General features: G+C 64.2%; 2 protein-coding genes across 3 annotated transcripts; one reads left to right on the top strand and one right to left on the bottom strand.

Annotated features, from left to right (window-relative positions):
• Positions 1-9: 9 nt before the first annotated feature.
• Positions 10-9024, top strand: RNF214 (ring finger protein 214; the record flags this gene model as incomplete). The annotated part of the gene is made up of 14 exons (XM_076358345.1): positions 10-282; positions 748-807; positions 1186-1326; positions 2052-2191; positions 3202-3270; positions 4116-4212; positions 4496-4584; positions 5059-5149; positions 5596-5694; positions 6054-6430; positions 6992-7127; positions 7445-7552; positions 7939-8034; positions 8769-9024. Coding segments are annotated over 14 exons (1842 nt in total), but the record flags the coding sequence as incomplete, so codon positions are not given.
• Positions 5144-19681, bottom strand: BACE1 (beta-secretase 1). 2 transcript variants are annotated; one of them, XM_076358660.1, is made up of 10 exons: positions 19436-19681; positions 15077-15165; positions 14325-14541; positions 13892-14029; positions 13640-13774; positions 13394-13495; positions 13098-13247; positions 12791-12962; positions 12427-12702; positions 5144-5436 (listed from the first exon to the last, which is right to left on the bottom strand). In XM_076358660.1, exons 1-9 carry the CDS (start codon positions 19679-19681, stop codon positions 12461-12463), a joined length of 1491 nt encoding a protein of 496 aa, XP_076214775.1. In that variant the 3' UTR covers positions 5144-5436; positions 12427-12460. The 2 variants fall into 2 exon arrangements, with proteins under 2 accessions (XP_076214775.1, XP_076214774.1); XM_076358659.1 differs by lacking the exon at positions 5144-5436 and having other exon boundaries at positions 8930-12702.
• Positions 19682-19719: the final 38 nt, after the last annotated feature.

The raw sequence follows: 19719 nt of genomic DNA on the forward strand, positions 1-19719 counted from the left end.
AGCGAGTGACCGACCGACCTGTTCGTTTCGCACAGCGGGAGCGCCCTCTCCGCCCCGGAGAGCCCCAGCGAGGCGGCGCCGGCCGGCCCCGGCGGAGAGGCGGAGCCCGCGGCCGCCCCCCGCGGCCCCGCCGCCCCCGGCCAGGCCCCGGCGCTGCTGGCGGCGGCGGCGGCGGCGCCCGGCGGCGGCGAGGGGGAGGCCGGGGGGCAGAGCGGCGGGGCGGCGGAGGAGCCCGACCCGGAGGCGGCCCCCGCCAGGCCCTCGCAGAACATCGCGGTGCAGGTGGGTGTCGGCCCCGCGGGGCCGCCGCCGGCCCGGCGAGCGGCGGGGGGGGCGAGCGGGGGGCCGCGCCGAGCTTCTGCCGGGGCGCGGGGGTGGGCCCCGCTCCGGCGGGGAGCGCGGCTGCCGGGCCCGGGGGGATGTCGGGGCGGCGCGGCGCGGGGGAGCGAGGGAGTCGCCGAACCCCGCCGCTTTCGGGGGGGCGGGGGGCGGCGGCGGGTCCCCACCGGGTTGAGGCCGGAGGGTGAAGCACGTCCGTGCCTGCCGCTGCCGCGTGCGTGGCCTTGGGCTTCGACCAACCTTTACGTGAAAGAGCGAAGCGAGGGCTTGGCGAGGAGTGGCCGGTCTGAATCCGGCGCGGGTCGCGCCGCCACCGCCGGCGTTTCTCCAGGACGGGTCAGGGACGTTGGGTCTGGCCGCTCGGCCACGCTGCGGGGGGGTCTGACGGCAGTCATCTCCCCTTGGCAGACCGACTTCAAGACGGCCGACATGGATGCGAACACGGATCAGGATATCGAGAAGAACTTGGTGGGTATCGAAGCCCTGCGATCGGGTCCAGGCTCTGCCGCTCGCGCGCCCGTGGTGCCGCTCCCCGGGCAAAGGAGCTGGAGCACGGCTCTTCCCACAGGGAGCTTTTCTGTCCTTTACGTGCCAGCCTTGGCGTTCTCGAGCTGTCCTCTTTAAGGGAGGAAACGCGGTGCTAGCCGCAGCCGCAGGCAGTGCCTCCCGTCATCGTTTCTGATCTAGGGAGCCCGAGCTTGGAAAGTGGAAGCCGTTCGACTGTGGCTCTTGACAGTGGCACCTACCGGGCTCTGAGGAGCTGCTGAGCTTTCCTGCCCCTGTCCGCGCGCCTTTTAGCGTGCGGGAAGGGGAAGGTTCTCCCTAAATTTCCGCCCTCCGCTGCAGGACAAAATGATGTCCGAGAGGGCGTTGTTGAAGGAGCGCTACCAGGAGGTGTTGGACAAGCAGAGGCAAGTGGAGAACCAGCTGCAGGTACAGCTTAAGCAGCTCCAGCAGCGGAGGGAGGAAGAGATGAAGAACCACCAGGTATTTGGCGACGTCCCCTTTTCGTTTTAACCTGCCCGTTAGCGCTGCCGCTCACGCGGTTAAGGTGGGCCGCGGAGGGGCGCGGCGGGGAGCAAAGCGGGCCGTGAGAAGCGGCGGTGGCACGCCGCGTGGCGGTTTCCCTTGCGTACCGCGCTATTTTACAGCGCTGAGGGCTGGCCCCTGCCCAAACGGGGGTGCTGAGCAGTTCAGAACTAATGCCTAACCCAGCATCCCGCGTGCGCGTCCGCTCCTGCCAGGGATCTTGCAATGTCTCCTCAACAAGCGGGGCGTTTTTTCCGAATGAGAACGGGTGTGGAGCGAGGGGAATTAGCTCCGTGTGATTACTTAGGTCTCTGTGGCCGTCGCTCACAGATCGTGAGGTTAAACGGGTGGTTCGCAACTGGCCCTACGGGTAACCGCTCCTCAAGACAAAAGGAGCCATCGGCGGCCCGTCGGCCAGGTCTAAACCGGAGCAGAACTCCCTGCCGCTTGAAATCCTTCTAAAGAGAGAGGAGAACCCGCGGTTTAGACCGTCTGCCTGTCTCCTGGGTTCCCTCCTAACAGCTGCTGTGTATCTCGTCTGGAGCTACTAAAAAGAAAGATTTTGATGACGCGTGTAATCGCATAATCTCTCTTCGATTAACCTAAAATAATAATGGATTTAAAACCCAAACCGTTACTCGGGAATTTTGCTCTTTATTTGTGTGACGCTTGTTTTGCTCTAGGAGATCCTGAAAGCGATTCAGGATGTTACGATCAAGCGAGAAGAGACAAAGAAGAAGATGGAGAAAGAGAAGAAAGAATTCTTGCAGAAAGAGCAGGATCTGAAGGCAGAAATCGAGAAACTCTGTGAGAAAGGCAGAAGGTATTAGTATGCAAAAGCAAGCGGAGGGTTTTCTTGGGGGAAAAGGTGCAGCTTAACCCTGATGTGTACGTGAGGAAGCGAAAGAGGATCGCTTTAAACTTTTTGGAAGCAGCGAGCATTTTGGCGAGCAGCTCAGGCCAGACCTGTACGGTTTTGTCTGGATCTGCCACAGACGGAGCAGCTTGTCTCCGCAGAAGATCCCAACGTGAATTTTGGGGCGGCGGGTTGTCGCTTTGCCTGTTAGGTGTACGCGGGGACAGCACTTGGCAAGGATAACGCGCAGCTCAGCTCTGTCTGCTGCCGTCTCACAATCCAGAGCCTTTCCGCGGGACTGCTGTGCTGCAAGTCAGCGCTAGGGGTAGGGCCTCGCTGGCCTTTTCAAGTTGTTCTCCTCAGAACTGCCCGTTTCGGTAGGCTGCTCGACTACGCCTTACACCGGGTGCTTTGAAAGACTGACTGCTGCTGTCAGGCTTTGCCGTCAGACGGGCCGCGTGCTCTGTGCAAAGGATCTCTCTAGATTCGGGGTGTGGGGGGGTGTTCTGACGCGAGCAAGGTGCGAGTTGTTTGTGAAGATCTGAAGGTTCCCTTGGATGGTGAATTTGCGCTTTTACAGAGCCGTTCTGTCATGTCGTAGCGGTCTGACTTTTGATTTTATCCCGAGGGCTCGGTGATGTTCTTGGATAAAGCTCCTTTAGTAATGGTTCCAAGTACTCGGCCCCTGTTTCACCCTGAGTGAAGGTGTTGTCAGAGCAGCACAGCTCCCCGTGGTGGATTCTGGTTCGATGCCACAGACTTTGTGCAGTACCATGATACAGCAAGATTTTTGCCCTGGAGGATGTTAGTGGTTGCTTTCAAACATTTATCGAGCGGCGCAGTCTTCAGAGAGCGTTGTTACATCGGGCGCACAGCTGGGCCAATATGTTGCGTGAACTTGGGACCGGCGGCATTAGTGGCTGGGCGATAACACCTTCGCGGTAGGTGACTGCATCTGTCCTCCTTCTCTTGTGCAGGTTGCTGAAAGAGCAGGAGGAGAAGGAAAACAAGATAGCTTCTCTGATTGCAGAGCAGTCCGATGAAAAGTAAGGCTGTTACCTACTGCCGGATTAATGCCGTTGAATACTCTTTTTCCTTCCAGTCGTTTTGCCTCGGAGTGAATCCGCTGCTTCTGGTGGGGTGGGCTGGAGAGAGCGGACTGACAGCGCTGTCCAGTTATGCGCTCTAAAGGTTTGATCTCCTCTCCCAGCAGGCTGGTGCCCCCGGCCTCTGGATTAAACCCTCTTTGATCCTGGTCACAAGCAGGCTCGTAGGCAGGCTTGTGACAGAAAGATCCCGTAAGATTAGGGTTTATGCTCGGTGGATCGACTCGGCTTGTAACTGCTACCTCTGACTGAATTTCAGCTTCCCAGACTTGGGGCAAACCTGTTTCTCTCTCTGTTCCCCGCAGCCGCCCAGGTGCCCTAAACTCTGGCACGCTCAGGTATTTTAAGGCTGGGCAGAGAAGCTCCAGATCCAGGCATAGATGCTCACGTAACCCGGGTGGGAAGGGCCAGCTCTAAGCTTCTCCAGGATCAGAACGGCTTCGTTCTGTGTGCTGCTTCAGGTCGCTTCCTGGTTCAGACCTGCGCACCTTTCCCTGGAGTTGGGCTGAATTTTGCCGGGGGGAACCCCCCTCTCCTCGTTTTGCCCGGCGTGGTTTGCACACCGGTTGTTTGCGTGCTCTGGAACAGCTCGCTCTTGGGACGGTGACTCATGCAGCCTTGGGAACTGTGGCTGCTGTCATAGTCTGGAAGCTGTCGATCCTCCACGGCTCCACCCCATCCAGAGCTACCAGGATCGATCGGTTTTGTGGGAGCTTGCCAGCTCTCCCGTGCCGCGCCGTTCCGGTGCCTAAGCCTAAGCGGGCTCGTTCTGTTTCTGTCTGCAGGCAGCTATGGGAGATGGAGCTAGATAAGCTGAAGAACCAGCACAATGAAATCAACAGGAACATTCTCGAGGAGACAGAACGGGCCTGGAAAGCGGAGGTCAGTAGGTGACTTCTTACCTGCGAAGCAGTTGTTGAAGAGAGTCTTTGTAAGATGCCAGGTCGTAATGAACGCTTGTGTGACGTTAGGAGCAGTTGAGGATGAGGCTAAGTCCCCCTCTCCGTGGGACAAGAGAAGGGAGAAGCAAATATCAGTGCAGTAAACATTAGTCGGGACTAAGTAGCTTGGCGCGGTGCTTCGTGAAGAGATTACGGTCGCGGTCTGGCAGCAAGAAACAAGGGAGTACAAAAACTGCTCTTCATGTGGGGCCTCTCTCTGCTAGATCCTGTCCCTGGAGAGCCGAAAGGAGCTGCTGGTGTTGAAACTAGAAGAAGCAGAAAAAGAAGCAGAGCTACACCTCACCTACCTCAAGTAAGTCCGTGTAGTCTCAGAAACGGCAGGGTAACTCAAGTGTCCCTACGTACCCGTCTCCTCTTCCTCTGCTTACGCTGGAGGTTGGACTGAAGCAGCTCAAGGTTTCCTGTGGCTTGCTTATTAAAATAACGCGATTCGGCGGTGTCCCAAAACAAGGGTTTGTGGGGCTGTGCTTCTTCCCTGTTGCTGTGCGTCTGCTGAACGTCGGCCGTGCCCTCGACAGAGTGCTGTGGGCAACGGCGTTGGCTGCGGTGTCCGTGTCTCTGTCTGCCAGATCAGTCGGCACGCTGGTAGCACCGCGCGCTCTCCTCTTGCGGGCTTCCTCGCCTGAGCCGTGAGCCCTCCTTCCCGCCCAGCCGGAGGAGGGGAGCCCCGACGGGGGAAGGCGGGAGGGCGTGGGGTGTTAGTCGCTCCCGCTTTGCTGCCGGTGAGAGCCCGGGCGCGAGTGGGAAAGTTTGGTCGTGCTTGCAGGTCTGCGCCGCCCACGCTGGAGACGATGAGGCCAAAGCGGGAGTGGGAGATGAGGCTGAACAGGATACGAATGACCAAGGAAAGCGTCCGAGTAAGTTCCTGCCGAACGGCTCCCCGCCGAGCAGCGAGCGGTTCTTCGCACCGAGGCTGCTCTGCCTGCCTAGTTTCAACCCTCTTTGGGAGAGGACCAACACCCAGAAAACGCTGTGTGTCCAAGAGCGTGGCACAGTCCGTCCGCCTTCGCGAGAGATCTTCTGCCCGCCTCTTCAGGCTCGTGCGCGTGGATAAGCCACGTGGAGATGAAAGCAGTGTGTCGGGTTCATCGCAGAGGCGGTTACTCTGTCTCTCCCCCCGGGTCCTTTTTCGTTCTCTTGACTCCTGTGGAACCAAACCGTGTCTGCTCTAGGGCCCGCAGCTGTTCCGGGGCTGAGAGTGCTCTGCCCAGGCAGGGGAATCTGCCTGCTCTAGGCACGCAGCGCCCAAAACTTCCTCGGGCAGAGGCTTCGGTAAACGCGTCTTTGCTTTCCTCTCTGCTAGGATCAGTTCAACGACCACATTCAGATGGTGAGAAACGGGACAAAGCTGAGCAGCCTCCCACAGATCCCAACCCCGACGCTGCCGCCTCCACCCTCAGAAGTGAGTGCCTCTCCAGCCTAACAAACGCAAGCTTTCGCTGCCGGGAAGCTGCCGTGAGGCTCTGGGGACAGCCTGACCGCTGGCCCCTAACTGGCACTGCCTGTGCCACGGGCGTTGAAGGAGGCTGCGTAGGGATTGCGTTTTCTGGAGTCCCGTGCTTGTCCCCTGTCTGTTTGGGCTTACCTGCTGGCCCCGGTGAGGAGGGGAAGGGTCTCCCTCCCTTGCCGCGGGGAGCGTAGCAGCCGGTGCCCGCGGTTCAGCCCGCCTCCTGTCCGGCTGGGGAGGAAGGCGCTCAGCTCTGCTTTCAGATGGGCTTATTCTAACCAGCCTTTTCTTCTCCCCCTGTTTTTCTTTCTCAGATAGATCTCATGCTGACGGCATTCCAGCCCAACCCCTCCCTTACGCCCAGGCTCCCCTTTCCCATCGGACCAGTTCCCGTTCCCATGGTCATGCCGAGTGCTGATCCCCGGGCACTCTCCTTTCCTCTCCTGAACCCTGCGATCTCCAGGCCCAACCAGCCTTCCCCGCCGCTGCCCGCTTCCCAGGGAAGAAACAGCCCTGTAGTGGCATCGCTTATTGGCACGCACAGCCCTCACATGACTCCCGCTGCCTCCATCCCTCCTCCGCCAGGCCTGGGAGGAGTTAACGTCACTCCAGAGTTTCACAGGCTGCAGCCGGCCGATAAGCTGGAAAAGCTGCTGGAGAAGTTGTTGACTCGGTTTCCACAGTGCAACAAGTAAGCGTCTCGCGTTGTCCTTCCCGGAGGGTGAAGACTTGCGTGCGGGTAAGGGGAAGCGGAGCTCCTCTCGGCGCTTGCGGGGTCTGGAGGAAGTGAGGGAAGCCCGAAGGCGAGGAGCAAAGGCTGGGCGCTCTCTGCCAGGTTTGCCGTAGCACTGGGAGTGAGAAACGTTTGGAGCTTTGTCTAAAGGACAGCGGTGATGCCTGGGCGCAGCCGAGAGCACCCTACGGGCAGCACTGCCTCAGGCGAGCCCTTCAGCCTCCGCGGTGCTGGCTGCGCGACAGGTGGGCGCTGTCTCTCGCTCCAGCTGGGGTTTCCCACTCTTTCCCCAGCATTTTGGGGACGGAAGCTCGCTCGGCGTGCGATTCGCCTCATTCAGACGGCAGGCGGTTGAGAGCGCACGCTCCTTTGCCGTGATAGGGGCTTCCCCCGGGGCTGGGGTGGCTGCCTCGCCTGGAGCAGTGTTGCAGGGCCTTGTGAGGGAGGGTCCCCGTTCATGGGGGCCGCTCGGCTCGCCGCCGCCGGCCGGGGGCCCTTAGCAGGCTGCTGTCCCTGCAGGGCCCAGCTCACCAACATACTGCAGCAGATCAAGACCGCTCGGAGGACCATGGCGGGTCTGACCATGGAGGAGCTGAACCAGCTGGTGGCGGCCAAGCTGGCGGAGCAGCAGGAGCGGGCAGCGGCCGGGGCTCAGGTGGGAGAGCGGCGGGGGGCTGGCGGGGGCCCGCCAGACTCCTCGCGGGGGGGGCTGCTGGGAAGGGGAGCCCGGGTAGCGGTGAGAAGCCGCGCCTGCTCCCTGGTTCCCTGCAGACTGAGCCGCACGGGGCCCGCTGCCGGGACCGCACAGAGCTCGGGCTTGGGCTGTGCGTCAGGCGTGTGTCCCCGGGGTTCCCCTTCCTGCCGATGGCGGCGTAGCTCTCGGGAGCCGTTTTTCCCCCGAGGTGGCTTGGGGTAACTGGGCTGTCCTTTCCTTCCGGGCTTTTCTGATGCGCCTTGTTTGCCTCGCTGCAGCCTCTCGGTCGAATCAGGGCCCCCATGTTCTCTGCTCCGCTGCCTCAGATCAGCACGCCCATGTTCCTGCCCCCGGCCCAGGTGGCTTACCCTGGAACAGCGTCACACGTAAGACACTTTGGCTTGCCTGGAGCGCTTCGCCGTCCCCGGGGAAAGCGGAGGGAGGGAGCCCTTTGAGAGGTGGCCGAAAGGATGAGCCAGCGAAGCTGGGACCTCTCTCCTCACCCAGCCGCTCGGGCCGCTGAGGTAGAAGGGGAGGGTTAGGGGCATGGATCCGTTGTGCTTCGCATCGGGGAAGAGGGCAACGGCCGCAGGAGAGGGGTCAGAGGCTCTAACGTCGTGTGATGGCTGTGTGCAGAGGGAGGAATTGGGCAAACTGCGGGCCCTGGCTGCAGCCGGCAGGACGAGTAGCTGGAGTGTGGGATGCGTGATCTGAGCTGGGGTCTCTGACTTCCGTGCCTGTCTCCTTTCTGTCCCCTCGCTGCTCGTCCCAGACCCCGGCTGCCTGTAAGCTGTGTCTAATGTGCCAGAAGCTTGTGCAGCCTGGTGACCTTCACCCCATGGCCTGCTCGCACGTGCTGCACAAGGAGGTGAGTGTGCTTCCCTGCTGCGCGCTGCTCTTGGGTTCCTCGTAGCCGTTCCTGGTGCCGACTCCCTTCCGGGGGCCCTGGGCACGTGTAGCGAGTCCCTGCTGTCCCGAGATCTTGCCAGGAGAGGGGTGTGATCAGTAAACAACTTCTCTGCGTCCCGTCACACCCCCCCCCCCTTTCCATACTCTTAGCTGGGCCACCCTGAGTGGCCATTTGGTGGCGGCTTTAGGAACAGGCTGTCCTGGTTCCTGCCCCCGAGCCTGTGCTCGTTGCTAGGAGGGTTAGATCCTGGCCTTTTGCCTCCCTGGAGCAGGACGGTCTGGGAGGATCTAGAATACAGGGCGATGGAGAGAGCTGCCACCGTCGCCCAGGTGTCTGGGCACTGTGGGTCCGTGCGCAGGAGCTCTTGGGAAGAGGAGGAGACTTTCTCATCCCGCAGTGCTGGCAGTGGTTCACCTGTGTAGGCAAAGCCCTCATCCCAGTGGCTCTGGGGCCTCCAGCAACTGCCGAGGAAATGGAAAACCATGTATTGAGGAGGGGCTGATGATCCTGCTAGGTTGAAGAGGGCTCCCTCCGCCTGGCGACCTTTTGATGGAGGCTGTCTCTAAGGAGCAAAAGAGACCATCCCTTAAAATGAGCGCCCTTGCCAGCACCGATCTGGAAAAGTAATGCCACGCTGTTCACAGCGCCTTTGAGTTGTGCCAGTGGCTCTTGACTAATTCTCTCTCTTCCAGTGCATCAAATTCTGGGCACAAACCAACACAAATGACACTTGCCCCTTTTGTCCAAGTCTCAAATGACGGCTACCCGAACAAAGCGGTCCCCCGGGAGGAGTTGCTGTGAATAGACAGGATCAGTTCTAAGATTTCTACAGTTCTATATTTATACGACCATGTATACACATGTACATTTTTATTATATAGGTAATGTGTGTATAGAAAGTCTGTATACATACAAATTCATAAATAAAGTGTGTATATTATGCAGTGATTTGGTGCTGCTCCTTCTGTCTTAGTTCGCAGCCTTGCTGGCCTCCCTTTTGAAGGAGCCGCTTGCCGGGACTCCAGCGGCCGCTGTAACTACCTCTTCCCGCTTAGCTTCCGGCAGCTCCTTCTCCGGGGCCGGCGCCCCCAGCAGCTCCGTGCTTGCCGCAAGCCATTTCCCTTGGCGGGACGCCCCCTGCCCCAGCGGACGGGGCCCCTGCCGCGTCCATCCGGTGCTGGGGGTGCTCGCCCAGCACCTCCCCTCTTGGCAATGAACAGGTCGCAGCTGAAGAGCATGTTTTGTGGTCCTTTTTTTAATGTAGTAATAATTTACCGTGTTAACATTCATTGTTCTTACATAGACAGTAGGTTACAGAGTACTGGAGTCTGCAGCGACAGCCTGCGGTAACCGTCCCCGTCCCCCTCCTGCGGGGCAGAGTTCCGCACGCGCCTTTACCTGCTGTTCCCCGCTGTAACTCTGGGCCCCGGGGAGGGAGCGCTCGGGAGCGAACGGATTCGGCTGTGCTGCAGCTCAGGATAACCAACCTGTTGCAGTTCCTAGTTTCCCCTCTCCTGGACTTTCTCCTAAAGCACGGGCTGACGCACCAACCCTTTCTCCATGGATTTCGGTGGGATTACGAGGTGCTCAGCACCACTTAAAATCTTGCACTCGCTCTGTAGAATTTTTTCCCCCTTACTGGCCGTCTGTGGCACAAATTCAGCACCGCTGGAGGCACCTACGCCTCAGGGTTGGCCCGTGCAAGCGCTGCCTGGGTGCAGCCTGCCTGAATTTGGCCACAGTCCGTATCTTTCTACACGCACACGCTTGCCAGCGCGTGTTAAGGCAGTGGTCCGCAACAGAGTCTCTGGGCTCCTGGGGGGGGGGGGTCCTGGGCAGGCGCGAGGGCATGGAGGTCTGTGCGCGCTCTGCAATTGCGTAACGTTGCCCTCTCACGCCGGAGCAGAATCGCTGGATGCTTGCAGGTTTGGAGCAAGGCATGGGAACCGGACGCGCCTTGCGAGCGCGCTAGTGGTGAAGTGGGACAGTTCAGGGGTGCGTGTCGTGGGCTGTCGTGGCGGTGCCCGGTGCCAGGGCCGGCTTGCCTCGCCTACGCTGCCTGCGCTTCCTCCTCCCGCCTCGCGCGCTGGCTCCCTCGCTGCTTTTTCAAAGAAATATTTAACTGCGGGACCGAGTGAACAAGCCTCGTGCTTGGCGATTCCCGCAGCCCTGCAGCGCTCCAGCCCCTAGCCCCTGTCCCCGCCTGAACTGGTGGCTCGGCGCTCGCGCGTGCCTCCGCTGGGCAGCTGCCAGCTCGGCCCTGGCACCGCGGGGAGCCCCGCCTTTTGCTGACGGAGGAACGTTGCCTTTTACTTAGTGAATCTCGGTCTTTAAAACAAAGCACTTCCCTGTCCAGGTTGGAGGCAGAGGAGCAAGGGAATACAGCGTTATCAACCGCCTGCAAGCTCCAGGGCGCCTGCCCCGGGGAAGGGAGATGGCGAGCCTGCAGTGGCCCCCCTCTCCCTGGGGCAGGGCGAGCTGCGGCGAGCGGGGAGAAGGGGAGGGTTGTCCTTACGCACCGGAAAAATCCTCCCTTTGCTGTACGAACACGATGAGGACAAAAGTGCCCCCTGCGCTCGCTGGGCTTTCGGCCTGCGAACCACCGCGCTGCCTGCTCCAGCCCTGCCCTCCTCCTGCCTCCCCCCATCGCTGTCAGCACCTCCTCTGAAACCAACTCGGCCCCCCCCGCCCCGATCCATAAAGTGCTTCCACCCCAGCACGCCGCTGCTGAGCAAGCCCCGGCCTTGGCTTGTGGCCAAGGCCCTAGGACTGAGCAGAGGGCTAAAAATACTTAAAAAAAACCCCCCAAAACAAAACAGGGCCCAACCCCCTAATCTTGGGTTTGGAACAGTGGCTTTCAGCGCTAGAATTAAAAATATAGATATATGTATATATTGTACAGGTGAGAAGCAACCGTTATTTGTACACCCGTGTGTGGTGTGGGACCTGCTATATACACGCTCTGATTCTGCGCAGCTGCACTACCAGTGACTCGCCTTATTAAAAAAAAAAAGAAATAAATACAACCACATGTTTAAAAAATAATAAATGCTGCAGTCCCCGCAGCTGCCCCCTGTCCCCAGGCCACCAGGGTGTCTCGCGCCTCGGGAGTGGGAGCCGGGGCCTGGCTAGGGCCGGGACAGGCGGACTCATGGAGCGAGCAGAGAGGAGCCGCCGTGCCCCGTGCCGTGGGACTCGCCGGCGGTGAGGCAGGGCAGGGGCTGCGGGGGGGGGGCCGGCCGAGCCCGGCGCTGGCTCCCCTATGGCTTTCGATCGGGCGGGTGGGCTGGGGAGCAGCCGGTGCCGGGGCTGGGTACTTCGCTCTCTCCCGGCACGCGGTTTCTGTGCGTAGCAGGCTGCGCGGGGCTGGTGGGGGACGCCGCTTCCTTCCCTCCCCGTGCAGCCCCGAGCTGGGAGGCTCTTTTCCCCGCGGCGGGAGGGCAGCGGCCACCGGCTTCTCCGTGGCGGGTGCCGCTGACGCTGGAAGGGAGGCGAGGCAGTTTCCCGTCCCCAAAGGGGCGAGCGAAAGCGGAGTGGGGAGAGGACGGGTGCCTGCTCCTGCCTGCCCCGGGAGGCAACCGGGAGGGCGGGGTGGGCGCAGGGAGTCCTGGGGCTGGCGGCAGCGGAAGGACAGTTTGGGAGGGCAGGGGAAACGCCACGGGAAACGTTAGAGCGGGCGGTGTACGGGGGAGCAGGAGGATGGGAGGGAAACCCCTGCCTCCGGCTGCTCCTGTCCGGGCAGCCCCAGGCTGGCCCTGCGTGGCTGTCTCCGAGAAGCCCGGGGCTGGGGACGGGAGGCTCCGGAGGTGTGAACTCTGGAGTCCAGCTCAGGCAGGCGTGCTGGGCAGGGAGCCACACGGGGAAGACACGGCCGCGGCGCGCATGCACACACGCAACAGCTCCCTACAACGCGGAGAGCCGGGGCCGGCGGCTTCCCGGCGGAGCGGGCTGAGAAGGGCAGCTGCACGGGGACGGAAGGAGACAGGGGCCAGGCAGGGGATGGCTCGTCAGCGTGACTCCGTCAAGCTTGGCAGGGCTGGGCAGGAGAGCTTGCGACAGCCCAGCTCACCCTGGTGCCGGAGCAGAGAAGCTGCCCCCAGCCCCCGGGAGGGGGTTGCTGCGCTCCCACCCCCCTCCCCAGCTGCCACGCTCTTTCTGTAGGTCCCAGATGAACGCAGCCCGGGCCTGGGGCTCCCTCGGCTGCTCCCGGCCCGCTGGCCCTGACGGGCACCGAGTCCCCCAGGGCCAGGAGGGCCTGGGCTGAGGGTCTGAGCTCCCCACGCTGCTGCCCTGCCTCCACGCTCCAGCCCCCGGAGAAAGGACCTACCTCTCCCTGCCCTGCTGCCTCACCTGCGGCCCCCGGGGCTGCCCCCACGCTCCGCCGTCACTTCAGCAAGGATATGTCATCGGCGAAGTCGTCGTGGTCCCGCCGCAGGCAGTGGAAGCAGCGCCACTGGAACACCATGAGGCAGAGGGGCAGCATGAAGAGGGCGCAGATGGCTGCCATGACGTAGGCGATGGTCATCAGGGTGGACTCGTCCGTCTGCGGGATGTTGTAGCCGCAGTCCTCCATGTTGGAGTGCAGGTAAGGTCCCTCCACTGCGGCCGTCCGAAACTCGTCGTGCACTGCGGGCGGGAGAAGGCAGGGCTCTGGCCACCGTGCTACCACTGCCTGTCCACATCCCCTCCGCCCCCCTCCGGGCCCAGCCCTCACCGTGGCAGGCACTGACAGCGAAGCCGATGCGCTTGCGGGCACGGTCGAAGACCACGTAGAAGCCCTCCATGATAACGGCGCCCATGACGGTGCCTGTGGAGGACTGGGAGATGGCGAACTTGTAGCAGTCGTCCTGAGAGGTGGCCACGTCCTCCACCGGCCGCAGGTATTGCTGCAGGAAGAGAGGCGCCCTCAGGAAGGGGGATGGGGCAGGGCTCCCGGGGGCGGGCAGCTGCGCCCACCCAGCACGGTCCTGCCCGTGCGGCCAGCTCGGCGCCGGGCAGGGTCTGGCGGGGCCGACGCTCACCTGGGGCAGGATGGTGATCCGGAAGGACTGGTTGGTGGCCTCCCCCATCAGGTAGAGGGACAGGACCGGGAAGATGTGCCAGGGGGTGGTGCCGACCTGCCAGCAAACCAGCTGCTCCCCCAGCCAGAAGCCATCCGGGAACTTCTCCGTCTGCCAGAGGGAGAGGGGAGGTGAGCGGGGCCCCGCCGGGCAGGCAGCAGAGATGCTCAGGCTGGCGACGGGCAGGCTGTGCTGCCCGCAGCCCCGCGCTGGCCCTGGGGACGTGCCCACGGGGGGGAGGGATGGCTTTCACTGACCGAAGAAGCCGTTTTGATGGATTTCACCGCAGCCTCAAACACCTTCTTTGGCAGCCTGAGGTTGGTGGTCCCGCTGTCCACGATACTCTTGTCGTAGTTGTACTGGGGGCAGAAGAGGAGGAGTGACCCAGGCGCGAGACCCCAGCCCCGCTCCCCTCCTGACTCCCCTCAGATCAAAGGCGGATGCCTCCAGCGGCAGCGACAGAGCAGTGCCCCGTAGGGCAGGTTCCCCCGGTGCCCCCTCACCTCTTTGCAGTCCATGTTCAGGTCCTGCCCGTTGACCTCCAGCTTGACGATGATGACCTCGTAGTACCACTCCTTCCTGATGGGTGTGTACCAGATGTCACCCACGTACAGCGAGCGGTCGATGCCACCGATGATCTGCAGCAGGGACAGAAAGGCGCTGCCACCACACGCTGCCAACTCCAGCTGGGGCACGTCCCCCGTGGGCAGCCCCACCGGCCTCCCCGGCCTGCCTGCTGGCTGCGGAGCACTCACCATGCTGCCCCCCACCGATGCCAGGGCCTCCGTCTCGTTGGGCGAGAAGCCTGCCCCGCAAAGCTGGAGGGAGAAGATGTTGGGCACCCGGGTCTGCTTCACCAGGGAGTCAAAGAAGGGCTCCAGGCTGTCGTCCGGCTGGTGGGAGGAGAAAGCAGAGGCAGGACAGGGACGTGTCAGCGCTACCCCTTCTCCAGGGGCTCTCCGTGCCCAGGGGAGCTCCCCTCGCCGGGACCCCTGTGCCCCCAGGGATCCTGGCTCTGCGTGCTGTTGGGGCAGGGCTGAAGGTCGCCAGCACAGCCGCAAGCTGGGCCCCAGGGGACCGAGTAGAGCCGAGGCAAGAGGCAATCGAACCCTGCTGGAACAGGGTGCCCGCGTCTGCTGGCAGGGCCAGGCAGAGCCGGGGCCTGGCCGGCTGCCAGCCAGGACTCACCCGGGCGATCTCGGCGTACGCCAGCCCCAGGATCCCTTCCCAGTTGGAGCCGTTGATGAAGAATTTGTCCGACTCCGTGATGGCAGCGATGTTGGCTCTGACGGTGACGTTGGGGCCGTGGGGGATGCTGACCAGGTCGGTGCCCAGTTCCCCTTCCCACTTGCCCTGGGTGTAGGGCACATACACCCCCTTCCGCAGGTCGCGGTAGGTGCTGGACCTGCAACGGCGTCAAAGAGCCAGAGTCAGATTAGCGTGGAGGAGGAGCGGGTGCCTGCCCGTTGGGTGACGGTGGGAGCGCATGCATGCATAGCCGAGCATGTCCAAGCGTAGAGGCGTGCCTGTCCTGCAGATTGGCCCGGCTGGGTGAGGACAGCGCGTTTCTCCACACGTGTGGCTGTTGGGGAGCCCCACCACGGGTCGGTGAAGCACCGGGACGGCTCCTTGCAGCCTGGACCACGGCTGTCACGGGGCGTGCAGGGGACAAGCCCAGCTGTTGTTTGCCGTGCACAACGGCCAGCGGCTCAGACACCGCCTTAAACGTTCTGGGAAGGCGGACAGGCGGCCGAGGGGTCTCTCCTCCTCCGGGCACAGAAGGGGCCACGCGGACCCAGCCGGCCTGGAGGCTGGTGGCACCCGGCAGGGTCTGGCTGGACCCCCGGCAAGAAGGGACAGCATGCCCCCGTGGGGCCAGGGCTGTGTCACAGGCACAAGGAGCGGTGGCCGTGCTCTCTGCGTCCCCCCAGCATACTCACAGCTGCCGCTGGTAGTATCTCCGGAGGAAGGGGTGAGGCGCAGCTCCCACAGCAAAGTTACTGCTCCCTGTGTCCACCAGGATATTCAGCTGGAGAAAGGAGAGACAGGGAGGCTCATGACTGCAGCGGGACCCTGCCGTACCATCCGCCCAGCTCTGTCTGGCACCGCAGGCGAGTGACGCTTTCCCCGTCCCCACGCCTGCCATGGCTCTGGGTCCCCGTCTGGGTAGCAAGCCTGGCTCTGCCCTCCCGACCGGGGACGGGGCCTGTCCCGCTCGCCCCTGCCCGGCAGCTGGGCTCTCTGCCAGCCCCACTGTTGGCAGGGGGCAGCGGCAGGCGGGCTCGGGCTCCCCGGCACAGCCCTGCGTGCTGCTGCCCGGGGCTGGCAGGGCTCAGCCCACCCCACGTGGGCACAAAGGGCCCTTTGCCCCGGCGGCAGCAGGGGGACAGGCAGAGGCAGGGCAGGGAGGCTGCCCGGGTGCCTGCTGCGTCCGGGGGGGGCCCCCGGAGGCAGGAGGGATGCCGTGCAGCGGTGCAGAGCCCCGAGTCGAGCAGGGGCCCTCTTTTGCCGTGCCTGGGGACAGCTCAGAGCCGCTGTGCGAGAGGACACAGTGGTGGAGCAGGAGTCAGCGACATCAGGATGTCGCACAAAAAGCAAACATTGTCCGGCACCGTGCAAACAGAGCGTGTGCTCTCCCCTCAGCCCTGCCCGGCCTCGGCCCCTGCGCCCAGCGCCTGAATCCACAGGCAGGATTCGGCCAGCACCTGGCAGGGTGTCGTGGGGCCGGAGGGAGCAGCAGCAAGACGGGGTGCCCGGGCTCCCCTCTGCCGGGAAACCTAATTTGCTGGCAGAGCTGGTCGGAAGGACCGATGGTACGCAAGCCGCCGCGGATTGCTGGGTCCGCTCATCGGCCGTCCGTACGCTGAGCTCTGCTCCCGATTCATTTCTGCCTGTGCCCTGGATTACCAACTCACAGGCGGGGTCTGGCAAACGTCCCACCGGCGGGGCCGGGAGCAGGCTAGCCAGATCCTGCCCCCAGCTGAACCCTGCCTGCGGCCCCCTCCGCCCTGCGAGGAGCAGGGGTGGGCGGGTGGGGATTGCCGGGGTGGGAGCAGGGCTCCGCAGGGCTCCAGGGGGCTCCCGGCCGTGCTGGGCAGCAGAGCTGCGGGGTGAGCTCTGACCTCCAGCCCCGGTAGGGGTGCTTCGCCGGCACCGACCCAGCCAGCAGCGTGCCAGGGCTTCGGCCCTTAATCTGTGGAGTCAGAGGAGAGAGGAAGGAGGCTAATGCGCTTGTGCTAATCACAAAAGCGCTGGGCTACAGCTGCCGGAGTTCTCTCCATGGCCTGCTGACAGGGGCTGGCTGCGGGCAGCATGTCGTGGGTGCCCCTTGCCCCAGCCCTGCCACCCTGCCCACGGCCCTGCGCTGCGCTGGGGGACAGGTCTCCCCCGACCCCAGGCCGGCTTCTTGCCTAGGGGAACATTTCAGGCCACGGGTAAAGATGAGAGCGGCACATTCGCCCCTCCGATATCCCCCTCGGGCGAGCGCCAAGAGCTGCCGGGCCAGCTCAGCGCCCGCTCCGCAGCCCGACCTTCCCCTGGCAACCCGGCGCCTGCAGCCTCTGCCGCTGCGCCCGGGCTGCTCCCAGGGTGGTTGTTTGATCGGTCATTAGGGGCCATCTGCTGCACACAGCTCACCTTCGATGATCCCCAGGGGTACCCGGAGGAGACGGGTTTCCCTGGAGAAGGACCTGCTGAGCTGATGCTGCAGGGAGAGGGCGCAGGTGGCAGGGAGGGTTTTTGCTCTCGCCCGTCCGAGAGCAGCGGTTGGGCCGGCAAGCCGCCACTACCTGGGCCCTGCACGCAACCCCTCGGCGGCCAGAGAGCCCCAACCCCAGCCGTTCCCCGCCGGGCTGGTGGGTACTACGTGCGTAAGTGACGGCGGGAGCAGCGGTGGGGACCCACGCCCCGCAGGCTCCGTCCCGCCGACGGGGGTCATGCAGAGGACCCCATGGAGAGGACCCGCACCCTTGAGACTCAGCCCGGCTGTCGATTCAGGCCAGGACACGACACGTGAACCGGCGAGGCCAGGATCTGTGTGGCGGGGATGCTGCCTGAAACCCCTCCGCTGCTCCCTGGAAGTGACAGCCCCTCCGGGCACCTCGGCGGAAGCAGCAGCAGCTCCGCGCGGCGCGTGCCCTAGTGCTGTGTGCCGCTCTTGGGGCGGCGAGCCTCGACCCGCTCGCGAAGGCACCAAGCCTTCGCCATCTGTCCCGAAGCACCGGCTCCCGACGCTCGGCTCCTGCCCTCTTCCCCGTGTATTTATGAATCAGCCGGTCCTGGGGAGCCTGGCGCGAGCGTGCAGCGTAACCAACACGCTAAGGGACACAGAGCGCGAGAGCAATTAACTGCCGACGGTGACTTCGCGGTGCAGCACAGCTCAGAACCAAAACTAAAGCGCAACAGAATAAAGAAACTTCCTTGCCAGCACCGGGCAGGTGAAAGGAAAGGTGAGGAGGGAGACGGGCCGGCGGGGGAGAGCAGGGTGCCCGGGCCGCACGTGCGCCTTTGAGAAGGATGCACGCGCCCCCCCCCCCCCAGACAAACACCCTCCCTGCTCCCCGATTTCCCGCATAGGCACGGCCATACTCTCATGTGAATCTTTTAATTCCGTTACGAGGCCTGGAGGGATTATGCTCCAGCACGCGCGCACGCACGCACGCACGCACATGCCGCCCTCACAGTTGGCGGGAGTCCAAGGCTGGAAGATGCCGCCCAAAAGGGTGACTGGTTCAGAAACGCACGAGTGCCTGGAAACAGGTGGTTCGCACGGAAATTATCTGGCAGCTGCGACACGCGGCGGTTCCCAGGCAAAAGATGATGAAATCGCGTTTAAAACTAGGTTTTAGAAATAATCCTCTTCCCTTTTTCCCTAAACATACCCTGCCAGAGCAGGGAATAAATCCCAGGCACGCAGGGACAACACGAAACCGCTCCGAGAGAGCGGATTTCTGTGGCGGTGGTATTACTCCCCCGTCCGCGGTTCACGTCTGGCTTGCGTCGCTCTCTCCTGCCACGTGTGCAGAGCCGTGCCGGGCACCCGGGACGGAGCCAGCTCGTGGGGAAAAGCCAGCCTTTATTTCAGAGTCTGCGTGGGCGCTGGGTGTTTTGGCAGCGCCGGCCTACGTGGTGGGTGGGAGGCGCGCGGGAGCCCGGCCCTGTGCTGGAAGGAACGCAGACCCTCGAGCACCGAGCTGGCCCCCTCGACCCTGTGGGCCAGACTTGCTGCTGACGGCGGCAGGTGCGAGCACATGGGCGCAAAAGGGTTCGGCAGCGGGAACCTCCACAATCTCACCCGTAAAAGAGGGGAGGGGCCGGCCCCGGGCCCTCGGCACCCCATCCCGTCCCCAGCACGCCGGCAGACGCTGCCACGTGCGTGAGCCGGGCAGCGCAGCTCCCGGGACACGAGGGACACGGACAAAAAGACGGAGCAGGGGCAGAGGCCGGCGATGCACCGGCTCCTGCCCTGCCTGCCCCGCGGGCCCCCTGTCCGGCGAGGCAGCCCCCGGGTCCCGCACGCTGCCTCCCCGCACCGCCCCCCGACTCCCTGCGGCGACGGCCTGTACGAGAGCCCCAGGAAAAGCAAGCTCTGGAAGACTCGCCGCGGTCAGGAGCAGCGTGCGGAGCCAGGCGGGCAGCAGCTGCGCCCGCCGCTGCGCTGGGAGGAACGCGCCGAGGGCGGCTTCGGCCGTGCGCTCCCTCCGCGCCCGCGTATGCCCCCGCTCCAGGCGGGCACACGGCCGTGCGGCGCTCTCGCAGGCGGGCACGCCGCATCCCCACCCCCTCGCCGCCCCGCACACCGCGCCAGCTCCTGCACGGTGGCATCCTTCGGCCCGGGAGGGACGGATGCAGCCCGGCCCGGCACGGCGGGGCACACGCAGCGCCCGCCCGCCTCACGCCGGAGCGCCCAGGCAGCCCGTCGGTCACCCGGGTGAGACGGGAGTCACCTTCGGCGGGTGCCTGCCGCCGGCTTTCGGCCAAAGCGACGGAAAAAGCAGCCCCCGAGCATCGCAGGGACGTGGGGGCACGGGAGAGCTTCCCGAGCCGCGCCGCCGGGGCGACGCGACGGCGCGCTGGGCCACGGCGGCGTCCGCGGAGCCGAGCCCCCGCTCCCCCGCGGCCCCCGGACGAAGCCGCCGAGGGGCCGGGGCGGGACCGCAGCGCCCCCCCCCCCCCCCCCCCGCCCCGGGGCGGCGCGGGGGCCCGCTCCCGGCCGAGCCCGACGGCCCGTGGCTCCGCGGCCCGCTCCGCTCCGCGCCGGGCGGAGCCCGCGCCCGAGGGGTCGCCCCGCAGCCCCCTACCTTCTGCGGGGGGCTGCCCACCGTCATCTCCACGTAGTAGCCCTGCCCGGACTTGCCCCGCAGGTTGTCGATCATCTCCACGAAGCTGCCGCCCCGCTCGGCCTCCTCCGGCGCCCGGCGCGCCCGGGGGCCCGGCGGCAGGGCCGCGCCGCCCCGCAGCGGCAGCCGGATGCGCGGCGGGGCCGGGCGGGCGCGCAGGGCGGCCGCCCCCAGCCACAGCAGCAGCCAGGGCCAGGCGGCAGCCATCGCCGCAGCCCTGCCCGCGCCCTCGGCGGCGCCGGCGG

Source organism: Aptenodytes patagonicus, chromosome 23 (genome assembly GCF_965638725.1).
Source record: "Aptenodytes patagonicus chromosome 23, bAptPat1.pri.cur, whole genome shotgun sequence".
Classification (NCBI taxonomy): domain Eukaryota; kingdom Metazoa; phylum Chordata; class Aves; order Sphenisciformes; family Spheniscidae; genus Aptenodytes; species Aptenodytes patagonicus.